The sequence below is a fragment of the Solenopsis invicta genome, chromosome 4, assembly GCF_016802725.1.
Source record: "Solenopsis invicta isolate M01_SB chromosome 4, UNIL_Sinv_3.0, whole genome shotgun sequence".
Lineage (NCBI taxonomy): Eukaryota > Metazoa > Arthropoda > Insecta > Hymenoptera > Formicidae > Solenopsis > Solenopsis invicta.
In genome coordinates, this window is record NC_052667.1 from 11,190,403 (window position 1) to 11,216,881 (window position 26,479).

Below are 26,479 nucleotides of genomic sequence, written 5' to 3' on the forward strand. Positions count from 1 at the left end.
TTAAAAGTCCACCGCCACAATTCTACAACAAAGTCACTTTCTGACCACCGCGTTATGTGAAGCCCGAATAATAGAGAACGTGAAAATGCATTACGATGTAACAAGAGTCTCATCGGGAACATCATTCGATTAGAATATAAGTAAGCTATTCTACTTGTAACAATACGCCCCTCCACCGTGCCGCCACTCCAGACCGACCAACCGTCGAACGCACCGCAGCCGAACACGTGTATCTTACGTAAGACCCACGCGCGTACGATCGGCTTACGTAAGACCACCGCATGCTACCGCGCGCGACCGACGCGCTACGCGCCGCGTTCCGAAAGCGCTCCCACTCTAGCCGGCCCGTCCGCGCGCGCTGATTGGTGCGTCCAGCCGCGCGGAACGATATATAAGCCGGCAGTGGGCAACGTAAGAGAGATCCTTCCGAACATCCGATCTCCCCGGATCATCTCCAGCGCTGGGCATACTCGGCGCTTCCTAGCTCGGGGATTCTCGAGCACCTCCTCGGGAACGGGCATACTCGTTCCTGCCTTCCCGCGACGGGTATAACCGTCGTCCCCGAGGCCGGGTATGCTCAGCCTCTCCGATCCGCTCCGACGCGCGACGGGCATTCTCGTCGCGCGGCCAATCAGACCATTCCGCCGGACGACGGGTATTCTCGTGCGTCCGGTCCGGTCCAATCCGCATCCGTTACACCGTGCGGCGGGAATTCTCACCGCACGGCGTGTCCATTCCGTTCAGCCGGATGACGGGCATTCTCGTCGTCCGGCTATCCCGACCAGACCGTTCCGAGTGTCCCCGGGAATTCTCGGGGACCGTCCGCGCCGACACCGTTCCTGTGTCCGCATACCGTACCTCGCGGGGAGTTTTCCCCGCGGGATGAGGCCGCCCAGGCCGACACCGGCGACGACCCTCGCGCAGCGCGAAACTGGCCGTCGCGCCGCGAGCCGTCGCATCCGAGACCGTAACCGGTCAACCGCACGGGCCAATCGCGCCCTGAGCACGGCATTAGAGTGGATCGCCGCACGACCACTCTAAACACGGATATCTCACGCGTAGAGCGTAAGCCGAAGCCGTCCGTATATTGCACGACTCATCCGAGTCCGTGCCTATTGTTCTTGTCCGCGACTGTTAACCGAGCAACCTCGATTGCTAACCCCGAGCGCAGAGCGCACAGTCACCGTCCGTCCGTTTCCGGAATTACTAAAGTCCGTTCCGTCTAGATATTAAGCACCGCGCGAATACATTGTGACCGTTCTCTCGATTCCACGCGGGCCGACGACCGCGCGATTGAGGGCCGTAATGCTATTCGAGGAGTTCAGTATTATCCGATAATGATATCGGAACTGTAGTATTATTGTTGTATTAGACCAACGTCTCGAAATATATTTACCCTATATCGTTCTCACTAACAAACCACGGCGTTATCATTTTGACACGAACCCGGACATCCGGCGAGCACATCCGAGCATCCGATCCTGAACCTAAATCCCGTAACCGACTCCGAGAAAGTACCAGCGTTACATACTTGTATAGAGAACATGTATAGCATTGTCCTTTTGTTTTAATATGTACATACATTTAATATAGCGAAAGTTTATTGTACTCTATTATAAAGCGATAAAGCCCCCCTCTCTCCCCCGAATCACAATCATTTCATTCAAAAATTGCGCTCCGGCCATTGTACCCAGACGTCTCGGACGTAACAATATAGTTTATTTTTTGTGTATAATGATAATGATACATAAATGTGTAAAATAATAATGATTTATGAAAAAAGTTATATATGTTTCTTTAGTAATTTTTGCCGTGGAATTGATTGACGTAATTAGTTTTTTGTACAATCAATTTATAATAATTTGTTTATAACAATTAGTTGTAACATTTCCGCAAAGTCCATTTGTGTCATTATTAACTTTTTACGCTCTCGTCATATTTCCAATTGTTATTTCTTCGCTATCTTTACTTGTGTAGCTGGTGAGCTTTAATGGGTTAATATATGTGACGTCATAGGGAAAGGTTTATTCGGTTGAAATGGGATTAGCATTAAATTCGATAATTAGAAACTATAAACTGCTATTTAAAAAAGTTACCGAAATTGCAAACATTGTATTTTAGAAAAATCAAGTACAAAGTTCAAAATCCTTAACTCTTGTAGTTTTGCGTACTTTTTCATATTTTTTGATATTTACACGTTGTTTCGCGTTGAAATTCGTCTTTATTCGTAGAAATTTTTCCGTCGGAGTAAAAAAAAAAGGGTGCGTTACAAAAATTGATATAGCACTGTTATAAATTTCAGCTAAAGAATAGGTAAAATCTAACGATAATAACGATAACAGAAGTAAGGAACCTCTCAGTTCTATAAACTTGAACAAAATTGAGGCAGAATTGTTGAGTCTATCACTTTTTTGTTTATTTTCTAATCTTTCTATGTCGTTTTATCAAGATGGTGGAGAGATGAAAACGTTTTAGTTTGCGAGTGAAATTTTGAATAAGGCTGATATAGTATCAATACATATAGTGTTTAGCGACCTGTCTCGCGAAAGATTCGCGGTATCATACGTTTTCTAAATTGAAACTTAATTTTTCAGGTGTTCCCGTAATTTTAACAAGCATCGAATCAACTTATGTCCAGGTTTAATAAAGGACCATAACAACGCGAGAAAACATTCAACTTTAAACAATAAAGTCATTGTCATGTACAATATGATTTGTCCGTAATCTGCCCACGTGTGAAAGTTTTCACAATAATCTGCAATTTCTTATCACTGTTCGATAAATTGTTATTAACATTTTTACACATGGATAAACTACGGACAAAACATACGTGACAATAATGATTTTAAAGTTGCGTAATAACGTTAAAAGTTGAGCATTGTCTCGCGTCGATATAGGCTCTTACTAAATCTAGACATACGAGTAAGTTGATTGCGATATAATGCAAGCTAATGAAGATTAAATATATTCGAAACGTACTAATGTACAATAATATTAAAGGAGACTAAATTGTTTAAAAAACTACACCATCTAGTTGTTACTTATAATTTGATCACTTTCTACATTTTGCATTGCAAAAGCGATATAACATATATTTCTTTTGGCATCTATTTTACTTTTTCCCGAACATAGCTAAAAACAGGGCTTTCGTAAGTTTTACATGATATTCTGTATAATATGAAAATTAATAAAAACTATAACTTTATATTTATTTAAAAAAAATATTTTTAAAAAATAAAAGGAAGGTTTTAAGGAGTTTGATGCAATTATTGATGTGCAGATTTAAATATAAAGCAATTTTAGTAAATATATTACCCACACGATTATTCAACCATTGTGAGCGACATATTGATAACTCTCTTAAGATAACTTGCCCCTCTCCACGGATTATTATTTTTAATACCACTTAACTAATTTTTATAATTCAACAATCTGAAGATGGTTTTAAATAGAATTAAAAGTATTAAAACACATTATAAAAATCAATTAAGTGCTACTAAAAATAATGGTCCGTCTCTCTCTCTCTCTTTAATCATTTAAAGAGCGTTATCAATACGTCGCTTACAATGGTTGAATAATCGTGTGAGAAAAAACTCAAGGATATGACATTTAAAATTCTGCAGTTAAATTCTGCATCGTACTTACGTAAGATACAGTAACAATTAGCAAAATAAAAGAGATGTCTCACTATCAGGACCGTAAAGTTGTATCACAAATAAATTAAAGATAAATTTGTTGTAAAAAAAGAGTAAGTAGTTACTAAACAGTGTATAAAATTGAAATACATAAAAATAGATAAAAAATTAATTAAATAAATAGAAAAAAATAGACGTTAAAGTGTAATAGTAACTAAAGTATTTATCGCCATGAAGTATAAACTGATTAATTGACTAAACAACAGTATCGCAAAACTTATAATTAGTAAATAATCTTTTTCTTTATAACTCTGCGATCCGAAGATGGCTCACAATAGAGTTGAGAAAAATGTTGTATGTAATGTACCGTATTTGCGGTATTAAAGTTGTTTAATATTAAAATCTGTGCATCAATATCTGCACTAGTTTCTTTAAAGCCCCCCTTTTTAGTTGGTTTTTAAAATTAGAAATTCTTCTTGCTCTATTTGAATATATTCACTATACACATTTCATCTCTTGACAACATTTATTAAATTGTTTATCATGAATATGTATCCATAAATATCAAGTGTTTTAAATCATTATAAAATGTTAATTTTATACTTTCTTTGAAGTTAAGCAATGGCGATCACAAATTGGATAGATTATCGCGCTTAAGTAATCACAGAAGTTAAGTCATTAGAAGATTATGAATATAGGTGGTAATACTGTATGGGAAACGTGAATTTTTTGTCTTGTACCTATATATATGTATAATCATATATATGTTATTTACGTATATACATAAATAATGGATTTCTTTTTCCTCAACCTGATATATAGAACCTCAACCCGGAATAAAAACTTTTTTTACAGAGAAGACTTATAATAAATTTTTTATTGATAATAGGTTTTAGTATTAGATAATACATTAAGCTAAATTTCCAATGTTTATTTGCACACAGATCAATATCAAATAAAAAATATAATATGAAATAATTTAAATAGCATGCATTTAAATGCAATGCATTTTATAACTTTTCCTTAAATATGGGAAAATTTGATTCAAATTCGTTGATATTGATTCAATCCAATTTGATTCGATTTGATTCGATCACGCAGATGTATTTGATTTGTACACTGAAAATGGATGTAGGATTTATTATAGACACTGAATCTTTATTTCCTACGTGTATTTTATAGCGTACCAAAGAATATATCAACCACTTTAAAAATGGTATAAAGAATAAATTTATAATCAAATTTTTTTAATGATAAAGTAATTTGAATAAAGCGATATTAAAATTTTAATTTGTTATTACAAGTTAATGTGTTACAAAATAATTTTCATGAATTCTATCATAGTAAATTATTTTTTGACAAAAAATGGTTAAAAATTAATAAAGTTTATGAAAAATTGTTATTCAATAATTTGTTAAAGAAGCATTTTATTAATTTTTAAGAAAATACAAATGTGCACAAAATACAAAAAATTACAAAAAAATTTCATTTTTTTAATTTGAACTTTTACTTTAAAATACCTGCATTCTGAATTTTAAACCATTAATGTAAGTCACAACAAGCGCGCTATATGACGGCTCTCATGAAACTCTATCGTTCTTATTATTTAAGATTCTTGCTGGCTTGATTGTCAAGTCTGTATTGACAGTGGCGACTTAAATAAGCAAAGCGGTAGAAATAAGAATCACCTTCCATATATCGACACAAAGTATACGTACATACCTATGCAAACAACGTATGCGTAAAAAAAGATGACACATGACAAGCTGAATTATTCTTGAGTACGTACAACGTTATTTTTCATTTTAGTTTCCTATTTTTCTATTTGAAACAATTGTGTAGTGCTTTTATATTTAAATATAGGGTTTTTATATACTTGTATTATATTTAAAATAATTGTAGATATACGGGTTATTTATTAAATTATTATCATTCATTATCAAACAAAAGGGGAACCTTCAATATGTTTACAAATTGAAAATTTACAAATTTGCGCTATCGATTACAAATGGTATTTTATTGAAACATATTTTTATTTTTATTTTAATGTACGTAATGTAAACATTTTTATAATATATTTTCCCGTCTCTAACATATGTTTAATAAACGTTAAAAATTAATTTTTAAAAGTTTAAATTAAAAAAATAAATGTTTTAAAATTTAAAACTTTTTTAAATTATTGGTAAGCGTTATAAAAACTTTTATATAAATCCAGATATTTCTTCACTAATTAAAAATATTTTTACATATAAAGATGTGAATAAACGGAATTCAAAGATTTTCTGTTAGAGTATGTTAACCTATCCAATTAGAAAATTTGCTCAATTTAAAATTGTAAAAATTTACTGCGTGTGATAGATTTTAGAAACATTTTTACCTATTGCAATATTTCAAATACAATTTGTAGAATTTTTTCAGAAATGTTGAACGTAAAATGTAAATATTTTTGAAATTAACCAAGTTGCTTTAAGTTATCACTCTCAATGTAGACTTGGCAATGGAGTCAATAAGAATCTTAAATAATACGAGAGATGGAGTTTCACGAGAATCATTGTATAGCGCTTTTGTTGTGACATACATTAATGATTTTAAATTCAAAATGCAGGTACTTTGAAGCAAAAGTTCAAATTAAAGAAATCAAATTTATTTCCTATAATTTTTGTATTTTATGCATATTTGTATTTTCTTAATAATTCTAACAATATAGTACTATAAATAAAATATACTTTTATATACTATTTTTATTAATAATCAAAATATATTATTCACAGTGTTCCAATATTCTTAAAGATGGAATGCATGGCGTGATTATTGGTGCCAAGAAGAAGCAATCTTTTTCCTACGATAAAATTGTGTCTGACCAATATTTCTTAAATGAGAGCACATTAAAGGTAATGAGAGCTCTAGGTTACGCATGAGTCAGGGACGGCGCACAATGGAGTGAATATGTTATTTCTCGATTATTTGGTTGTAATTTACGTGTGTGAAGTTGGCTCCGCATTTTTGCATTTTGTTCTTTTTTTTAATCGTGTTGCATTGTGCTAATTTGTGCCGCAATTTGCAGCTCAATAACATAAAGCATTTTTTTTATAAATAAAAAATCAAATTTTTACCAGCCCCGTACTTTTCGAATTTTGAATTTTTCTTAATTGTGCTGCGTTGGGCTACGTTTGTGCCATAAGAAAAAAGTCAATAACTCAAACAAAAATTTCTCCCCCTAAAAAAAAAGAAATAATTACTAGCTCCGCACTTTTTCGAGACAAAGTTCAAATTCTTTTTATTAAAATAGCATTAACTTGTGCCGTATTGTGACGTTGGAAAAATATTAATATCTCATTTTGTTTCGATAAAAAAATTCACAAATATAAATGAAAAAAATATAAATAATTTGTAATGCCTGTAATACTTACACAAATACAGAATTTCTAGGAGTTGTGCTTTTATTTTAAGATAAATAAGTAAAAACAAGAGACAATAATCTCTGGAAGGTTAGATATTGATAAAAATTAATGAAAAAGAGGAGCGATAAGTAAAAAAATTTTCGAAATTTCTTCAATTGCGCCAAATTGTGCTAGAGTAGTATAAGAACTTTTCCCAATGACAAAATTTCCTCAAATACATACATTTTGCAGTACAGACAAATTTATGAAGCAGACGTCAGGAAATTTAGGAATAGAAAACTTCAAACTCGTGTAACTTGCAAAAGATAATGGAATTCTTCGAGTTGTGTTGAGATGTGCTACGCAAAGTTCACGAGGCACAAGCAGGGATTAGCTGAAAGACACAATAAAAATTAATAAAAAATAGGAGGGCTGAATAAAAAATTTTACAATTTCCAAATTTCTTCAATTGTGCCAAATTGTGCTAGAGTAGTACATCTTTTCCTAATGACAAAATTTCGTAGATCGATACATTTTGCTGCGGAAGCAAAATTTTGAATCAGATTTGGAATTTTTAGTAATAAAAAATTTCAAATTTGTAAAATTCGACATTTTCGACTTCTTTTTAATTGTACCGCATTGTACTAACAAATACGTAACAATTGTTTGCAATATTGAAGTACTGTTTGTGCATTTGTATTAAGTAAATCTTAATATGGATTTTGCGTAGCACAACTCAACACAAAATCATCGCAAAATTCGATTATCTTTCGCCATTCGCAAGTTACACGAGTTTGAAATCTTTTATTCCTAAAATTCCTAACATCATAAATTTGTTTGTACTGCAAATTATGTCAATGCGGAAATTTTGTCATTAGGAAAAGTCGTGCTACTCTAACACAATTCGGTACAACTGAAGAAATTTAAAATGTAAAATTTTTTTATTCATCGCTTTTTTTCTCATTAATTCTTATCGATATCTAAGCTTCCAGAGCTATTGTCTCTTGTTTTTACTTTATATTTATCTCAGTATAAACGCATAACTTCTAGAAATTCTGCATTTGTTTAAGTATAATATTACAGGCATTGCAAATTATTTATATTTTTTTCATTTATCTTTGTAAATTTTTTTATCAAAACGGAATGAGATATTAAAATTTTTCCGGCGGCACAACACGGCACAAGTTAATGCCATTTTTATAAAAAAATTTGAACTTTGTCTCGAAAAAGTGCAGGGCTAGTAATTATTTCTTTTTCGTGCAATTTTTGTTTAAGTTATCGACTTTTTTCTTATGGCACAAGTCAGCACAGACGTAATCCAACGCAACACAATTAAGAAAAATACAAAATTCGAAAAGTGCGGGATGGCAAAAATTTGGCTTTTTATTTATAAATAAAAATGCTTCATGTTATTGAGCTGCGAATTCCGACACAAAATAGCACAAATGTAGCACAATGCAGTATGATAAAAAAAAAAACAAAATTTAAATAGTGCGGGACCACACACGTTTGTAATTTTTACATTTTTCAATAAAAATTTGAAATTTAATATAAACTTATACAACATTGATTGTCGCAGAAAGTTTTCAGAAAAGTTTTAATCTTTTACATTTCATGTGCAATACTTTAGAAAGTATTTTGTAAAATTTCATATAAAATTTTATAACAAAAATGTTTCTATAAGCTTGATATGAAATTGTGGTAATCAATTCTCATTCAAACGAAAAAAGAAAAAAAAGAAAAAATTCATGTACCGGGCATATGGTCTCCAAATGTTAGCCATAAATTTTCTAACATTCGGTAATCTTAAAAATTCGTCTATTGTTAGAGCATGTTCGTTCTACAATAGATCAGAAGTGAAATGGTCGGCCCGGACAAGACAAGAAGACTAGAACCCTTTTGACTACGATACCAAACACATCTCCGGCGCGGTTAAGATTGTTATTTAACTTATTTTGTTGAGAAAAATATATATAGTTTCATTCAATAGCTTTATTAATTAATCACTCCTCACGCACTACCATACATTCCTAACATCCAAAGTAGTGACCCCCGACGTAATCATTTTTTCAATATTTTTGACGATCAAGCGCAAAGTTTTGCGGAATTTTGACAATTAACGCGTGTTTGTGGTGAAATTTTGAGTGCACGGATGGACATAAGTGCAGTGACATGCCTCTCATGCACGACGACAAGGGACAGGCGCCGACGCAGCCGCCTAGGCAACTGCTGATGCAGTCTTCGATATTAGGGCCGCCAGGATGTTTTGTGCCTGGATCCGAGGTGAGTCGCGTGGGCATGCGAATGCCGGAGTTTTCGCCCACGGACCCGAAATTATGGTTTAGCATTATAGACCGTAGTTTTCAATCCGTAGAAATAACGGTCGACTCGACGAAGTTCGGACGCGTTGACAGTAATCAGTCTGCCGAGATTCGAAACATCGTATTGAATCCGCCGGAGGAGCGTGCGTACAAAATATTAAAATCGGAACTGATCAAACAGCTCATCGCAGGAGCATCCCAATTAGCACACAATATTTTTGTAATGTTTTTTTAATATTTATTAGTATTAATCTTTCATTATACAATGCATTATAACAAAAATATTTATTAAACATTTATTAAATATTTATTTAACATTAATTAAATATTTAAAATAATGATTTAGAGAAAACATTTATTTAATATTATTATTTAACGTTTATTTACCATTTATTTAACATTAATTAAATATTTAAAATATTGATTTGGAAAAATATTTATTTAACGTTTATTTAACATTTATTTAATATTTATTTTACATTAATTTTTCATTTAAAAAAACATTTTTTAAAAACATTAATTTAACATTTACTAAACTTTAAGTTAATATTTATTTCACATTACTTTTTCATTTAAAAAAACATTTTTAAAAACATTAATTGAACATTTATTTAACATTAATTTAATATTTATTTTACATTAACTTTTTATTTGAAACAACAATTTCAAAAATATTAATTTAACATTTATTGAACACTAATTTAATATTTATTTAATATTTATTTTAATTTTTTTCAATAAACGTTTTTTAAACGTTTTTTAAACGTTTATTTAATATTGTTTAAGTATTTATTTTTTATGAATTATTTAATTAAAAAAATAATTTTAGTAAGCATTTTTTAAATGTTTATTTAATATTTATTTAATGTTTATTTAATATTAATTTTTTAATTTATTTTTTTAAATTTATTTTTATTATAAAATTATGTTCATTTATTATTTATTTAACATTTAAGCTATTTATTTTTCAATTATTATTGATTTTAAAATTTGTTTAAAAAATGTTTCAATAACATCTATGAAAATCAGTAAAAAATTAACTTAATTATATATATTTCGTTTTTTCGATAACATGTATTGAACTGATCTATCAGTGATGTATATACATGTATTAGCACAAAGTGTTTACAGATCATCACGAGGGATCAGTTTACGGCGATCACAGAGATCAAGCAACGTTCATCGGTCGCAACTTGGATGGGTGACCACGTAGAAATTTCCGAAAAAAAATTTTTAAGAAAAAACCTCAATATTAAAAAAAAATTTGTTTAATGTAAAAAGGGTTTTAAATCCACTAATTTTAACGTTTTTGAAAAATTTTTTTATTGCAAAAATTTTTTTAATGTTTTTTTTTATATTATTTTGCTCATTTATGCTTTGTTAAAAAAAAAAAGCATTTCTTTAACGTTTAATAAACATTTTCTGTAAATGTTTAAAAAAGTTTTTATAATATTTAAAAAACATTTTTTTAAACGTTAAAATAAACATTTTTTTAATGAAAAAAGGGCACTTAACCCATTATTTTTCACGTTTCTATAAATGTTTTAAAAATGTTTTTTAAATGTTTTTAAAAACATTTTTTAAATATTGTGATTGGGATAAGACGCGTCGCTTACTCGAGCACAATGAGATCGGCGACCGCAAGCCATCATAATTTTTGCGTCATCTTCGTAGCCTCGCCGGCAATGTTGTCGGCGATAAGGTATTGCGAACGATTTGGCTGAGCTGTCTACCCGCTCATATTCAGCCGCATCTAGTGACGCGATCGAAAGATTCGTTGGATCAGGTAGCAGACATCGTGGATACGATTATGGAGGCGACGCGTACCCCATCGTTGCAAGTTGCGGAAACGGTGCCCGTCTTCAGTTTCGCGTAGCGCAGGACAGGACAACGCGATATCTTTAGAGGCAAGAATAAACTTGCAGCTAGCACAGATACGCTTGTCGATGCAACAAGAGATGGCAGAGCAGCTGACGGTCATTCGAAAATCCATCGAGGCAATCGGCGAGCCCAGGTGAGGCCGTAGCCACGAGCGACGGTACACGCGCCCGGGTTTGCGTTCGCGTTCTTGCCCGCGATGGCCATGTAACGAATGGCTTATGCTATTATCATTGGCGTTTCGGCCCGGACGATGCGAGGCTCCGTGTTCCTTGCAACAGCAAGCGGAAAACGCAACGGCCGTTAATGGCGGCAAGCGATTCCGGCCAGTTGACACGTCGTCGCCTCTTCGTAACGGATCACGATACGAGAGTCAGTTTCCTAATCGACACGGGAGCTGATCTTTGTGTCTATTTGCGGAGGATGGTACGTGGTCCGCGACAAAAATCGAATTACGAACTGTCGGCCGCGAACAGAACAATTATCCATACATATGGCACAGAATCTCTGAGGCTGAACTTCGGATTGCGACGATTTTTTGTGTGGCGTTTTGTCGTGGCGGATGTATCCAGGCCCATTATCGGGACTGTTTTTTTTTTATTCTATGGACTGCTGGTAGATCTGAGAAATGGTCGACTCGTGGATGGCATGACGAGTCTGACAGTGCAAGGACGTTGTTCACAATGCGAGATTCCGAGTATTAAAACGGTAACCGGAACAACTCCGTATCACGAATTGCTGATGCAATACCCTGACGTGACGAGACCAAAAGGGCGGCTAAGAGAGACCAAGCATGTTACGCGGAATTTTATCAAAACGACGCTGGGTCCGCCGGTGGTCGGTCAGCCACGAAGACTCGCTGGAGTGGTTGACAGCCGCAAAAAAAGAATTCCAGAAGATGATGGAACTCGAAATTGTACAATCATCTAAAAGCTGTTGGTCCTCGCCCTTGCAATGGTGCCCAAAAAAGAAGAAGAATGGAGACCTTGTGGAGATTACAAAGCGCTCAACGCACGAACGATCCTCGATTTTCAAACGCTTCTACCGCCGCATCTGCTGTGTTAAACTTTACACCACGCATTTTATCTTTGATGTATGGAAATAAAAAGAAATCCCAAGGTGCGAGAGCGAGACTGTAAGGGGGATGAATCATCAAGTCTATACGGTTAGTGGCTAAAAACTTCTTCGTTTCTTCTGCGTTGTGCGACGATGCGTTGTCCTGATGCAAGACGATGCGCGATTTTGGCCGATTTTGACGAACTTTTTCAAAAACAGTCGGCAGGTAAATTGTTGTGTACCATTCAGCATTAACCGTACGACGATTTTCAAGCGCAACCGACACAACAGGACCGGTTTTTTTGAAGAATGATACAATCATTTTCTTGCCAGCACTTCCGCTGCGCTTCACTTTCGTTGGATTTGGCTCGTCTGAAAACACCCACTCACTTGACTGTCGTTTGCTTTCTGGTTTACAACAGTAAATCCATGATTCGTCACCTGTTACAATGTCATACACTGCTTTGGACCGACCGTGATCATTATATTTTTTAAGCATTTTTTTACTCCATTTGACACGCTCCTTTTTTTGGGCTTCCATCAAATTGTGCGGTATCCAACGAGCACACAGCTTTCTGACGCCAAGGTGATCATGGAGGATTGTTTTAATTTGAGTCATACCAATCCCTAGATGTGCCTTAATTTCTCTGTAAGTCGTAGATGGTCCTCCTGCAGTAAATTGCGCACCGCATCAATGTTCTCTGGAGTGACTGCTGTGGCAGGACGGCCTTCACGGGACTCATCACAGAGCTCTACTCGACCGCGCTTGAAGTTCGCGTACCATTCATAAACAGTCCTTTGGGATGATGCTTTATCACCATAAACTGAATTAAGACTTTCGAAATACTGTAACGGAGTCAGCGACTTCTTAAAGTCATAAAAAAAATCATTGCGCGGAAATGCTCTTGTGATAAATTCATGTTTTCCCGAACGCGTCAACTTGAAATATGTTTCACGATTAAACCAATAAATATGTTTTGATGCGTCCAAAGGCACAAGCGTATTAAACATGTAAATACAAGTTAACCTATCAACAACTGATGTGACGCAGTGTTTAATGCCATTTTGCGGAAACTTTCAGAGCTACCTACGTACACAAATAAATTAACATATATCTAAGGCCCGTATTCATAGTCGTGACTTATTTTCAAGATCGTCTTAAGTACGGTCTTAAGTTACCCTCTAGATTCATAGTCATGAATCAAGCAAATGCTTGAGTAAAATCTCAAGTCAAGACTTGTCCAAGACGATCTTATTTGGAAACGTCTTGTTCGGTCTCGACATGATTCATAGACAGATCTTATTCAAAATAATAACAGACTTAAGACTATCTTATTAGTCATGAATTCATAGTCGTAATAAGACGTCTTGTATGACGTATATACAGCCGAATAAGACGATCTTCGCCAAGTCGTAGTCGAAGTGGACTTAAGCAAAGCTGTAGAGTACTATTCTAACCTCAAATTAATGTTTGCTGGAGTTGAAATACTTAAATTTAAAAAAATGACAGTAAAGACAAGACTATAGTTAATCGGTAGATTTTTAATTCCTTTATTCTTGTAAAAACATGACTAGTATTGGAAAAAAAATATAAAAAATATTTTTAGTTTTTTTCTACACAACTTATATATACATTAACACGCTCTTTATGCAGTTCTTCGATCTGTGCAAAAATTGCATAAAATAACTGTTAAAATTTATAATTACAATTTTCACTATGGTACTTAAAATATAAGAGTGATTTAAAATTATATAAATATAATAATATAATCAATAATGTTTGGTAGGAAAAAATATATTAAAAATGTTAAATATATTAAAAATCTCCGCGGAAACGCAATTTCGGCAGCGGACAACCACATGTTATTGATTTACCGAGACGATAAATATTTATCAGTATTAAATAATATTTGAATTAAACATTAATGGATATTAAATAAATATTAAATAAATATAAAACAAATATGCAATTAATGTTAAATTAATGTTTATGAAATTATTGTTTCAAATAAAATTTAATGTAAAATAAATATTAAATTAATGTTAAATGAACATTAAATTAATATTTTTGAAATTATTGGTTTAAATAAAAAATTAATGTAAAGTATAAATTAAATTAAAGTTGAATAAATGTTAAATTAACGTTTTTGAAATTATAGTTTTAAATAAAAAATTAAAGTAAAATAAATATTTAATTAATTTTGAAAAAATGTTAAAGTAATGTTTTTTTAAAGCATTATTGCAAATAAATTATTAATGTAATATAAATATTAAATAAATGTTAAATAAACATTAAATAAACATTTTTCCAAATCATTATTTTAAACGAGTAATTAATGAAATGTAAATGTTAAATAAACGTTAAATAAATATTAAATTAATATTTTTTTAAATTATTATTTTAAACATTTAATTAATGTTAAATAAATATTAATGTTAATAAAGTTTTTAATAAATATTATTGTTATAATGAATTGTACAATAAATAATTAATATTGAATAAATATTAAAAAAGCATTTAAAAAATATTGTGTACTGATTGGGATATATTATTTGATATATAATCACAAAACTCAACTTTAATAAATAATTTTATATTTTATAACATTTTTTCTATTTTTAATCATATTTTTTTTAAATTTTATCCTTCATTACTTTTAACTTATATGCTCACGCATTGTAGAATTTTTTGAGATATTTTGCTGTATTTTATTTTTCATTAAATAAATAAAATTTTTCGATTATCGATTATTTTAATTGTTTACAATTAATGTAAGCTAATAAAGTTTAAATAATTAATCATATTACATTAATTAACTCGAAATTCTCGAGTCTACTGTTGAGGTTATAAGATTTACCTTGAGTGTAATCGCTGACTTTATAGTTTAACAGATTCAATGGAATATTCGGTCTGATTCGTTTAGCTCAATATATGCAATGTTCTCATTGGATGATTCATAGGAAATATCACGGAAACAGCCGATTCATAAATAAGCGTTAGCTTGAGCATTGCTTCGCGAAGACGATCTTAAATCAAATAAGCACAACTTGAGCAAGAACTTCTTCGCCAAACTCGCCTCAAGTCATGACTATGAAATGTACTACTATTGAGACGATCTTATTCGAATAAGACGATCTTCTCCAAGACGGTCTTAAGTGCTGACTTGAGACTCGACTATGAATACCGGCCTAATTATTGAAAGTAGTATATATATTTTTTTTATGTGTTTCAGTTGATACGAAATTTATATATTTGTACATATATATATGTATATATATGCATGCGCTTTCTCCACACACGCACGCACGCACGCACGCACAATGCTACAAGCTATTAAAAATAAATATGGGAAAAATTTATAAAAAATATTTATCTTGCAAAAAATTTTTATTTTATAAAATATTGTAATAATATGGTCAATCCTTGAACAAATAAACGTACAATAAGATACACAAACATATACAGAAAAAATATTTTAAATTATAATAGACACATGTTTAATATAAATATAATAAATTTTAACATATTAGATATAAAAATTTATTTTTCTTCAAATATTTTAAAAAATAATTTTTTGCTTTTTGCATGAGAAGATCCCCATTACTTATATGTAATATTCCCTTTAATATTTTCCTGATATCTTCAAAATAATTTTTTATAATTTGATCAACACATTTGCTTATTACACGCTTTTTAAATAATGAAACATGTTCGCATTCAATAAAATTAAAATTTATATTTATTAAATTTTGTTTAACATACGTCGAAAATTGCCGTAAATGTGATATAAGTGATATACAATAATGTGTAACATTAATTATTAGGAGTATAAATAAGTTTTCGCCGTTTCACAAAAAATGGAGCCACTAGTATGTTATGGTTGAAATTGTCTGTTGTAAAACGTTATATTGTAAGGTTGGACATCTGGTAACAACATAATCTTAAAATATTAGCGATTTTGTATCAGCATCATATATCTTTTTTCGTGCGAAAATGTCGAGTTTTGAGCCGAATAAGCGTCATTTGCGGGAGCTTTTGATTTACTTTTTTAATTTAAAAAAATCTGCAGCCGAGGCGCATCGATTGTTTGTAGAAGCATATGGTGAGGCTGCCTTAAGTGAGAGAAGTTGCCGTGAGTGGTTTCACAAGTTTAAGAACGGTGAAGTTGACGTCGAAGACAAAGAACGTAGTGGAAGGCCGAAAGTGTACGAAGACGCGGAATTGGAAACATTATTAGATGAAGATTCGTGCTAAACGCAAGAAGCACTTGCACTTACATTAGGAGTGACTCAACCAGCAATTTCACATCGCTTAAAATCATTGGGAATGATTCAAAAACAAGGAAACTGGGTTCCATATGAACTGAAGCCGAGAAACGTTGAACGCCGATTTTTCACATATGAAATGCTGCTTGCCAGGCATAAACGAAAGGGTTTTTTGCATTGTATAGTCACTGGTGATGAAAAATGGATCCACTACGATAAACCAAAGAAGAAGAAACGGGGACTACCTGGCCATGCTTCAACATCGACAGCCAAGCCGAACATTCATGGAAAAAAGCTCATATTGTGTATTTGGTGGGATCAGCTTGGTGTCGTGTATTATGAGTTGCTCAAACCGAATGAAACCATTACTGGGGCTCTCTACCGAACACAATTGATGAGATTGAGCCGAGTACTCAAGGAAAAACGTGCCCACTACTACTCCAGACACGACAAAGTTATTCTTCTGCATGATAATGCTCGTCCACATGTTGCGGCGCCGGTCAAAACCTACCTGGAAACACTCAATTGGGAAGTTTTACCCTACCCGCCGTATTCACCAGACATTGCTCCTTCTGATTACTACCTGTTTCGATCGATGGCGCATGGCCTGTCTGAGCAACACTTCACATCATATGAAGATACAAAAAATTGGGTCGATTTGTGTACCTTCAAAAGATGAAGCATTTTTCCGACGCGATATTCGTATGCTGCCAGAAAGATGGGAAAAAGTAGTGGCTAGCGATGGATAATACTTCGAATAAAACATTAGGTACCGTTCTTTCACAATAAATGATAAATTTTTCCCCAATTTTTGATAAAAAAACGGCGGAAACTTATTTATACTCCTAATATTTCAGTCATTAAAGTTTTATTCTCTCGCAAAATATTAATGTTTGTATGACAAATATCATTGATTTACGTATGGCAAAACTATATTAACCATATTTAAATTTGGAATATGATATATTGGACATATTTAAATGTACATCTGTTGTAGGGATTTTCTCAAGTACATTTGGTATAAGTAAATATATTGATGTATATTGATCTTTGGTTTTATTTGAATTTGAACGTAAAAGATTTTGTAAATTAATTAAATAGTCACAAGTATTATCAGGTTTACAATTTCCTGAATTTGTGTATGTTTGTGTGTATGCATTAACAAGTAAACTTTTATAATAGCCTTAAAATGAGCTACAAATTGGAACAGTATTACGTACACCATATTGTCGCATTTGAGCAAAAAAGTTTTCTACTGGATCTTGATTAAAGTTTTTTGTTTTATAGTGGAAAATTCATGATCATGCAAATATTTATTTAACAGACAGAAACCTTTTAAAGTGTGCACCCAATTTTTTAAAACCGGAGGAGTTTTTTGATTGTTTGTTTATTTGTTCACAAATTCCATACTGTAGATAACTTCTATTGCCTCAATCCATAATTGCTCATGATCATTGTTTTTTAATTTGATACTGCCATTTAAACTATCAAATAATTTGTTAAAAAAGAACAGTAGTTCAGCAGTATCTATTTCCTCAGGTGGCATTGATTTGTCAGAAATGAAACTTTTAGTTTTACTCCGGCTCATTAATGCCATAATTGTTGACAAAGTATCACTGAAAACTTGAGTACAATTAGATACTTTTATTTTTTTAATTTTATTTAGTACTAGGTACATGACTACAGGGGGGTATGGGGATACACCGTAGAAGTAGTACCCTTCTACCACAACGGTCGCATCAAGAATAGATGGTTGCTGGTGACTGGTCCTCACGGGGTACCCAACTCTCACTTATGGCTCCAAGCGCCACACCCCGGTAAGCTGCATCGACCTGCAGACTAAACTAAGTGAGGGTAGTCAGATATGACGAGATTAGTAGCGTCTGACCCGTAACGGGCGGCTACGAACAGCGTCTGTTCCCTATGTTAGGGGCGGCTGAAAGGATACCGAAGAAGGCAACGGGAAACCACTTCGGTGTACTTAATTTCCCAGGATATCACTACGGTGAGGAAACCAATAAAAACGGCCCCTAGTCCCGGGCAGCCCTTAGATGGGCAAGGGGTGCGAAGAATCTCCCGGCTCAAAATAATGAAGTCCAATCTGCGTATATCCACTTGGAACGTTAAAAGTCTCTTCGCCGCGGGGAAACTCAGCAATGCAATCAAAGAAATAAAAAGGATGAAAATCAAGCTTATGGGAATAAGTGAGCTAAGATGGCCAGGAGTAGGCCACATGTGCCCACGAAGGTGGAACCCTTTACTTCTCGGGAAGTGCTAAAGAGGGCCGATGACACTGCAACGGAGTTGGGATTCTGGTTGACTCGGAGTTTGTCAAATATGTGAAAGGATTCGTACCCATCTCGGACAGAGTCATGCTGCTCCAACTGCATGGGCAGCCATTTGATATTAATCTTATACAGATCTACGCTCCTACCTCGGAAAAAAGATACGATAACGATGTGGAAGTCTTGTATGACACTATCAAGGACACACTTCAGGGCCTATAAAGTGACAACGTCAACCTAGTCATGGGGGACTTTAATGCCAAAATAGGGCAAGGAAGAAGAGCCGATATCGTTGGTGATCATGGCTTAGGAGAGAGTAACGAGAGAGGCGATAGGCTTTTTGACTTTTGTCAAGAGACAGAAATGGTAGTGACCAATACATGGTACAAATTACCAAAACGTCGCCTCTACATCTGGAAATCGCCTCTCGATGGGGGGAGCAACCCGGAGCCAGTAAGAAACCAGATTGATTATGTCCTGATAAACAAACGCTTCAGAAACATGGTAAGGAGTATCAAGGCGTATCCCGGAGCAGATATTGGATCGGACCATAACCCGTTGGTCACGGACCTGTCACTAAGGCTGAAGTGTGTCAGGAGTGGAACTGCCGTCAAGAGGATCGATGTCTCGAAGCTGCGAAACACTGAAACGAGAGAGAGCGCCACACTTGACCTCAATAGAAAACTGAGCCGAATAAAGAAAGTAAGCCCCACGGACGTAAATATGCAGTGGAGCGAAGTAAAGCGGGCTCTCCTTGAGACCAGCGAACAACATTTGAAACCATAAAGACATACAAAGAAGAAATCGTGGATGACGGACGGAATCATAGACCTTTTTTTTGATGACGGAGGGGAAGTGCGTTACCGCATACCCCAGGTCCCGGGGGAGGCCTGGCGGTTATGTGGGGCTCTCCCCCGCCGACAACGTGTCGACGGGGGCCTACCCACTAAAACCCCTCCGGGTGTCCTGGTCCATGACTGGGGGGCTCCGGAAACGCGTGCAGCATACTTTCGGAGCGGAATCATGGTCCTAATAGAGAGGCGACGACTGCTCAAGAATAGACAGAAAGAATACAGGAGGGTACAAACTCTGATCAAAAAAGAAATCAGGATAACAAAACAAAACTGGATGAAAGAGAAGTGCGAAAAACTAGAGTGGCTCATATCAAGGCACGACTCGTTTAATATACACAGAAAGGTGAAGGAACTGGCGGGCTTATATAAAAGACGCGTACCCGTGTCTATATGCAATGAGCAGAACAAGGTCATCTTAGAGGAGCGCGAGATTAAACGTACTTGGCAAGAGTACGTGGCCGGGTTTTTTGAAGACACCAAATCGGACATCCAAGCTGGAGCGGAGGAGCCGGAGGGCCCTGTCATACTCAAATCGGAGCTGCTGCATGCCATTACATCCGCCAGGAGTGGGAAAGCCGCGGGTCCAGATGAGATTCTAATGAAACTAATAAAATTGATAGACGAGGACAACATAGAGACGATACTGGGACTATTCAATAGGATATACAACACCGGAGTAATAAGGTAAAATGCCCAATACTTGGACAAAATGAAAATTTAGACCTATACTTGGACACTCAAAAACCTACTTTTATGGTAAAATAAAAAATATTCAATTGAAAAATAAAATAGATTAGTATTGCGAACACTTTTTTGAATAACATATAATTTTTATTAATACTTATTTCAAAAAATTGAATAAAAATGATCAATTTGAAATGTCACCTTAAGCCCCATAAGAGCGACATAATTTTTCTTGTATTTTTACATTTTTGTTAATTGTGTTTATACTGTTACAATAAGTGCGATGCATTTATATATATAAGTTGTGATATTATCTGATAGTTTTTATATTACTAAACAATGTTTCCAATATAATATTATTACAAAAATAATTATTTCTTTGGAAATTAGCTGTCCAAGTATACGTTCGATAATCGTAGTAGTTGGACACACGCAACGCTCGTGTCCAACTTCAGATCATAGGCACTGATATATCAATGCAGTACTTGGACACGTTTCTCCGGGATTTTGTTAGTACAATTTTTAGTGAAAAATGTTTACAAAAAGTGTTCTCTAATAACTATCAGTGTTGTAGAATATTTAATATTTACTTACGGACTGAAAAAAAACATCAAGAAAAAAAATTTCGCACCTTCGTACCAACTTAACATGAAAATCCAGAACTTGACTTGGCAAGCATTTGGTAGTCAGGATGGCTAGGAAGAAAATTAATGAGAAAACTGTAAAAGAGACTGCTAAGAAGAAGAAGAAGAGTGCAAGTGGTCAGTATCGTAGAGCTGTAGCTAAAAAGAAGAGAAGTGAAAAAAATTACAGTGTTGAAACTCTTCAAGCTGCTCTCAATGCAATGGGCGAAGGGCTGACTCTCCGTCAAGCTGCTCACAGTTTTGGAGTACCAAAGAGTACTCTTTTTTTAAAATCAAAGTATAACTCACCATTTGAGTGTAGGAAGGGACCAAAAACTGTGTTGAGTGCGGAAGAAGACAATGAAATTGCAAGTTGGATAGTGTTCAGTGCACATAGTGGTTTTCCTGTGAATAAAACAAGACTCCTTGACTGCGTACAAAAATATTTCAATAATAACAAAGCTAAGAGTCCTTTCAAGAACAATCGTCCTGGGCAACACTGGTATCGAGCTTTTATGAAGAGACATCCAAATCTGAGTACCAGAATAGCACAAAATCTGACTTCTACCAGAGCAGCCGTCACTGAAGTAGACCTTCGAAACTGGTTTGCAAAAGTCAAACAATATCTTGACACAAAAAACTTGCTGCATATAGAACCACACCGAGTATTCAACTTGGACGAGTCTGCTTGTTCCTAAGGACAACAAAGTGATAACAGAGAAAGTTAAGGCTCCATATCAAATAGTGTCCGGTAACGAGAAAGCCAGTTTAACAATATTATTTACTGTTGCTGCTTCTGGAGTAATGCCACCTCCCATGATTTTATTTGATCTGAAAACGTCGCCAAAGAAGAATGTTTTGGACCAAATACCAAAAGGCTGGGGAGTAGGAAACACGGAACGTGGCTGGATGACAGGTGAAAGCTTTTACAGTTATATAAGTAATGTATTTTACAAATGGCTACAAGAGAACAATTACGTGTTTCCTATCATCTTATATGTAGACGGACATAGCTCACATATGACGCTACCACTACTTAAGTTCTGCAAAGAGCATCTTATAGAACTAGTAGTACTTTATCCAAATGCCACACACATCATACAACCATTAGATGTTGCTGTCTTCCATCCACTGAAGGATTCTTATAGAAAAGTGTTACGTCAATGGAGAATCGACAATAATGTTGTTGATGTTAAGAAACATATGTTTGCTCCAGTTTTAAAAATGGCCTTGGAATCGTATGATCTCACTGACGCTGTTAAAAATGGTTTTAGAGCCTGTGGCTTATATCCATTCAACGCTGATGCAGTTAACTATAATGTTTTAAGCAAGAAGAGTAAGAAGAAAGACGCAAGCATTAATCTACATTCAACCAACAATTCAGATCAAGACAGTATCATAAAGAATACAGAACTTTTAGCTATGTTTGAAAAATATGTCATTTCTCCGGATATCATAGAGTCTTTCAAACAAGCTGAATCAGAAAACAAATGGAATGGTGATGTGAAATATGTGGCATTATATGAATCTTGGCTTAAGCTGAAAAAACTATGTAATGGTGAGTAAGCTCTTTTAATTATCTATATGTATATATACAGCATCTAATTTGATTTTCTATTTGTATAGAAATGCATGATGTACCTTCAAATGAAGCTCTAACAGTTGACAATTCATTACCAGCTGATCAACCAATACCAAATGCTGATTTGATTGGTATGGCAATTAATAACGCATCCGGAGCAACTGATGAAACCATGCTTGATGCTTCAAGTCATTCCGACAACCAGCTGGACTTGTCTGTTATCAACGCAGCGGATGAAAACTCATTGGACATGAGTTATGCTATAACTCCAAGCATCGAACAAAATACTCTAGCAGAATTGCCAGTAGCAGAGTTAATTGAGGTGTACGATGAACTGGGCAATCGTGTAACAGCCACAGTTATAGCAATAAATGTTGATGATGTGACTATGAGCAGCGACAGCTCCCCAAGTAGCGTAGATATCAGAGGTCTGTTCAATTTTGTTTATAATAAATTATATAATAGTAATAATAATAATTATATAATACTATTTATAATAAATTATAAGTATACTAAGTAAATATCTCTTTCTAGTTGACAGTCAACTTGTACCGGAAGAAAAAAATAAAGATGATTTGGATAAGACTGACAGTGAAGAGTTTAATAGTGACTCGAATAGAGAATCAAGTAGTTCTCATTGTTTGAATATATCAAACAAAGGTTTGTAAAAATTTCTTTTTGTAAAAAGATATATTGTATACATAATTATTTTCTAATAAAAACTTTCTTATTTATAGATGAGGTTCTGGATTTCACGATAACTTCCGAAGGTACCAATGAGTCTGAAAATACTGTAAATACAGAGCAAGAAGACTCTTATGATTCTGTTAAAGCTCCTGTACAGACTGATATCTTAGAAAAAACTAGTCCTGTGTTTGGAACTTCTGTATTAAGCAAACACAATTCTATAAATGTCATAAATGACAATAACAGTCACCTAAGCATCAACGAAGAATCTAACTCAAGTACTTGTGAGTTTTTTCAAAGCAATTTTTTAATCGAAAATGCATTTAATTACATTTTTTTTCTCATTTCAGGTGGAAGTAAAAATGATATATAAATATCACCTAAGCTACAAGAATTTTTCCCTGTACCTACGTTTACGAAGAAGAGAAAAAAAAGTACATCTAAAAATACTCCAACTGTGGCTGTTGTTGACGACCTGTTGATAGCGATGCAACAGAAAGAAGCAGAAAAAAAAGAAAAAGGGCAACAAATTTTATTGAACAAACAAGAAAGGGAAAAGGCGAAAATAATAAGAGACAAAGAAACAACTATTGTGAAGCAATATAATGAAAATAAGAAGAAAAAAATACAAAAGAAGAAAGAACTTAAATTACAAATACAGAATTTAAAGAAGGCAATCAAATTGGAAAACAGCAAAGAAAATGTTGGTCCCTTAACAGAGCGGCTCCAGAAAGTGAATGCCGAATTAGCTGAATTGGAAAATTCATTCATTCTAGAGGAAATGGAGTTTTTACAAACAAAAATTAAAGTAAAAAAAGAAAAATGTGATTCCACTGTATGAAATGTTATTTTTGTTAATGTAACTTCTTTATTGTTCTTAAGTGCATTATTTTTGTACTAAAATAATAAAATTTAAAATTAAAATTAATACTACAATGTATGTGCATTTATCACTTCTATTTCTATTATTTTATCATTATTATCAACTTCATTTACCTAATTGATATCCCGTATTAAAGTATTGTACAACTATTAGGTTCGAATGTGTCCAAGTATTGGAACATTGTCCAACTTATGGGTTTTAAAGTGTCCAAGTACTACGTCAACTAAAAATGCCATGGTTGTCCAACTACTCCAGTATATAACCACGTTTTAAAATCAAGTTTAATTAATGTTTAAAAGCTCTATTTAAACCATTTTTTTTTAATTGTCTCTTAAATATGCAAATTATATGTGATCGATGAGATATTATACACTTGTGCCAACAGTTTTTCCAATCTTCGAAGCACTTCAAAAAATCATTTTTTTTTATCTTGTTCAGCTCCTCCTTCGATGCCGTCTTTATCTCGTCAAGCGTAGCGTAACGTCGTCCTTTCATGGGCCTCTTCAGTTTAGGGAACAAGAAAAAGTCACAGGGGGCCAGATCTGGGGAATACGGTGGCTGCGGCATCATTAGTGTGTTGTTTTTGGCCAAAAAGTCGCGCACAAGCAACGATGTGTGAGCAGGGGCGTTATCGTGGTGCAAAAGCCAATTTTTGTTCTTCCACAAATCCGGGCGTTTCTGGCGGATTGCTTCGCGCAAATTGCGCATAACTTGCAGGTAATATTCCTTATTGACCGTTCTACCCTGTGGCAAGAACTCATGATGCACCACGCCCCTGCAATCGAAGAAAACTGTCAGCAAAACTTTCACATTCGACCGAACTTGGCGCGCTTTTTTCGGTCTTGGTTCGTGCGGCAGCTTCCATTGAGATGATTGAGCTTTGGTTTCCACGTCATAACCATAAACCCACGATTCGTCACCAGTTATGACCCTCTGGAGCAAATTTGGGTCGTCGCGGACAGAGTCCAACATCTCATTAGCAATGTTCATGCGATGCTGTTTTTGGTCGCAATTGAGCAATTTTGGTACGAATTTCGCGGCGACCCGTCTCATGCCCAAATCATTGATAAAAATCGAATGGCACGAGCCAATCGATATGTTTAGGTCCTCAGCAACTTCTCTAACGGTGATTCGACGATTGGCCAATACCATTTTCTCCACTTCATTAATTTTTTCGTCTGTTGTTGAAGTGCTCGGGCGTCCGGCACGCTCTTCGTCGTTCACATCTTCTCGGCCTTCTGAGAACATTTTGTACCACCGATAAACGTTGCTTCGGTCCAAGGTAGCTTCTCCGTATGCCACAGTCAACATTCGGAATGCATCCGCGCACTTAATTTCGTTTTTCACACAAAATTTGATACAGGTTCTTTGATCCATTTTTTTGAATAGGTAAAAATCGAAGACGATCCAAAACACGTGCAAGCAAAGCAGCTGTCAACAATTAAGTGAACATTCAAAATGGCCGAGCTTGTCGGCATAAGTGAGAGACATGAGTACCAACATAACGCCACAAAAAGATCGAAATTCGAATATACGTAACCCGCGAAAATTCAAAATTCGCGATACTTTTTGAATACACCTCGTACTTTTGCAAAAATAAAGGCATTCGTTTGCAGTATGTACGGATATGAGACACAAAAAAAATCAATAACATCAGATATCGAATGTTCCTCCAAAATTATAAAGTTAAAAATACTGATGAAGCCTTTCTAAAAGCAAATTTGAAAAGCTTCGACGCTTCCTGCCACCTTGCTACATCGAGCTTCTACAGCAAATGAGAAGGGCACACTATATTGCACACTTGTGGAATAAGGCAACATTACAGGATCTAATTGAATTTGAGCCCGAAACATCAGGATGGACCTTAACTAATAGCAAATATGAATTTTTATGGTTTAAAGGCCCACAGTTTGAATTTTTATGGTTTAAAGGCCACCATCAGTAAAAGATGTTTTAGATAATCAGGATTTGGAAGGTAATTTTTGATTTGCGACTCTTCATGGTATATATGATTTATTTAGTTTATTTAAATATTTATTATTTTCAGTTAATGACGAGGAGTCCAAGTATGAAGATTCGGAAAATGAAGAACATGCATAACATACGGAATATGAAACCAATTGATTATTTTAATATTTGCTACAAATAAAATTTTTTTTTCTTATAAAAATTAATATCTTTTGAGTTGACTTCTGACATTTTAATAATATTTTCTCAAGTTCCCCTTAATTAATCAGGTAAATTGTCAGAAATGCTCTAAAATATGTACGGTGTGAAAATCAAAAGAAAAGCGCTCGATGCTGCGCCGCGCGCCGAAATACGCTCTTGCACTTTGCACCCGATTT

General features: G+C 34.4%; 4 protein-coding genes across 4 annotated transcripts in view; 3 read left to right on the top strand and 1 right to left on the bottom strand.

Moving 5' to 3' along the window:
- Positions 1-5,642, bottom strand: part of LOC105207917 (ceramide phosphoethanolamine synthase) — a 60,595-nt gene extending 54,953 nt beyond the window's left edge. Inside the window, exon 1 of the mRNA XM_039447875.1 lies at positions 5,156-5,642. The gene's annotated coding sequence lies outside the window, so the exon portion shown is untranslated. The remainder of the gene's footprint in view (positions 1-5,155) is intronic.
- Positions 5,643-11,520: 5,878 nt separating this feature from the next.
- Positions 11,521-12,144, top strand: LOC105202758. Its single transcript, XM_011171422.1, has one exon. It carries the CDS (start codon positions 11,521-11,523, stop codon positions 12,142-12,144), a length of 624 nt encoding a protein of 207 aa, XP_011169724.1.
- Positions 12,145-21,050: 8,906 nt separating this feature from the next.
- On the top strand, positions 21,051-22,548 carry LOC113003182. The gene is made up of 2 exons (XM_039448028.1): positions 21,051-21,569; positions 21,637-22,548. Exons 1-2 carry the CDS (start codon positions 21,051-21,053, stop codon positions 22,546-22,548), a joined length of 1,431 nt encoding a protein of 476 aa, XP_039303962.1.
- A 30-nt stretch (positions 22,549-22,578) lies between these two features.
- LOC120357513 lies at positions 22,579-26,234 on the top strand. The gene is made up of 5 exons (XM_039448035.1): positions 22,579-22,992; positions 23,099-23,224; positions 23,302-23,535; positions 23,602-23,607; positions 26,182-26,234. The coding sequence occupies exons 1-5, from the start codon at positions 22,611-22,613 to the stop codon at positions 26,232-26,234; spliced, it is 801 nt and encodes a 266-aa protein (XP_039303969.1). The 5' UTR covers positions 22,579-22,610.
- The last annotated feature ends 245 nt before the right edge of the window (positions 26,235-26,479 follow it).

What these genes read in the sequence shown, in the direction of transcription:
- LOC105202758 (XM_011171422.1), top strand. Translation starts at nt 11,521, where the DNA reads ATGGCGGCAAGCGATTCCGGCCAGTTGACACGTCGTCGCCTCTTCGTA.
- LOC113003182 (XM_039448028.1), top strand. Translation starts at nt 21,051, where the DNA reads ATGGCTAGGAAGAAAATTAATGAGAAAACTGTAAAAGAGACTGCTAAG. An exon ending in CCAGAGCAGCCGTCACTGAA is followed by an intron (nt 21,570 to 21,636) that starts GTAGACCTTCGA and finishes TGCTGCATATAG; the next exon opens with AACCACACCGAGTATTCAAC.
- LOC120357513 (XM_039448035.1), top strand. Translation starts at nt 22,611, where the DNA reads ATGCATGATGTACCTTCAAATGAAGCTCTAACAGTTGACAATTCATTA. An exon ending in AAGTAGCGTAGATATCAGAG is followed by an intron (nt 22,993 to 23,098) that starts GTCTGTTCAATT and finishes ATCTCTTTCTAG; the next exon opens with TTGACAGTCAACTTGTACCG. An exon ending in TTTGAATATATCAAACAAAG is followed by an intron (nt 23,225 to 23,301) that starts GTTTGTAAAAAT and finishes TCTTATTTATAG; the next exon opens with ATGAGGTTCTGGATTTCACG.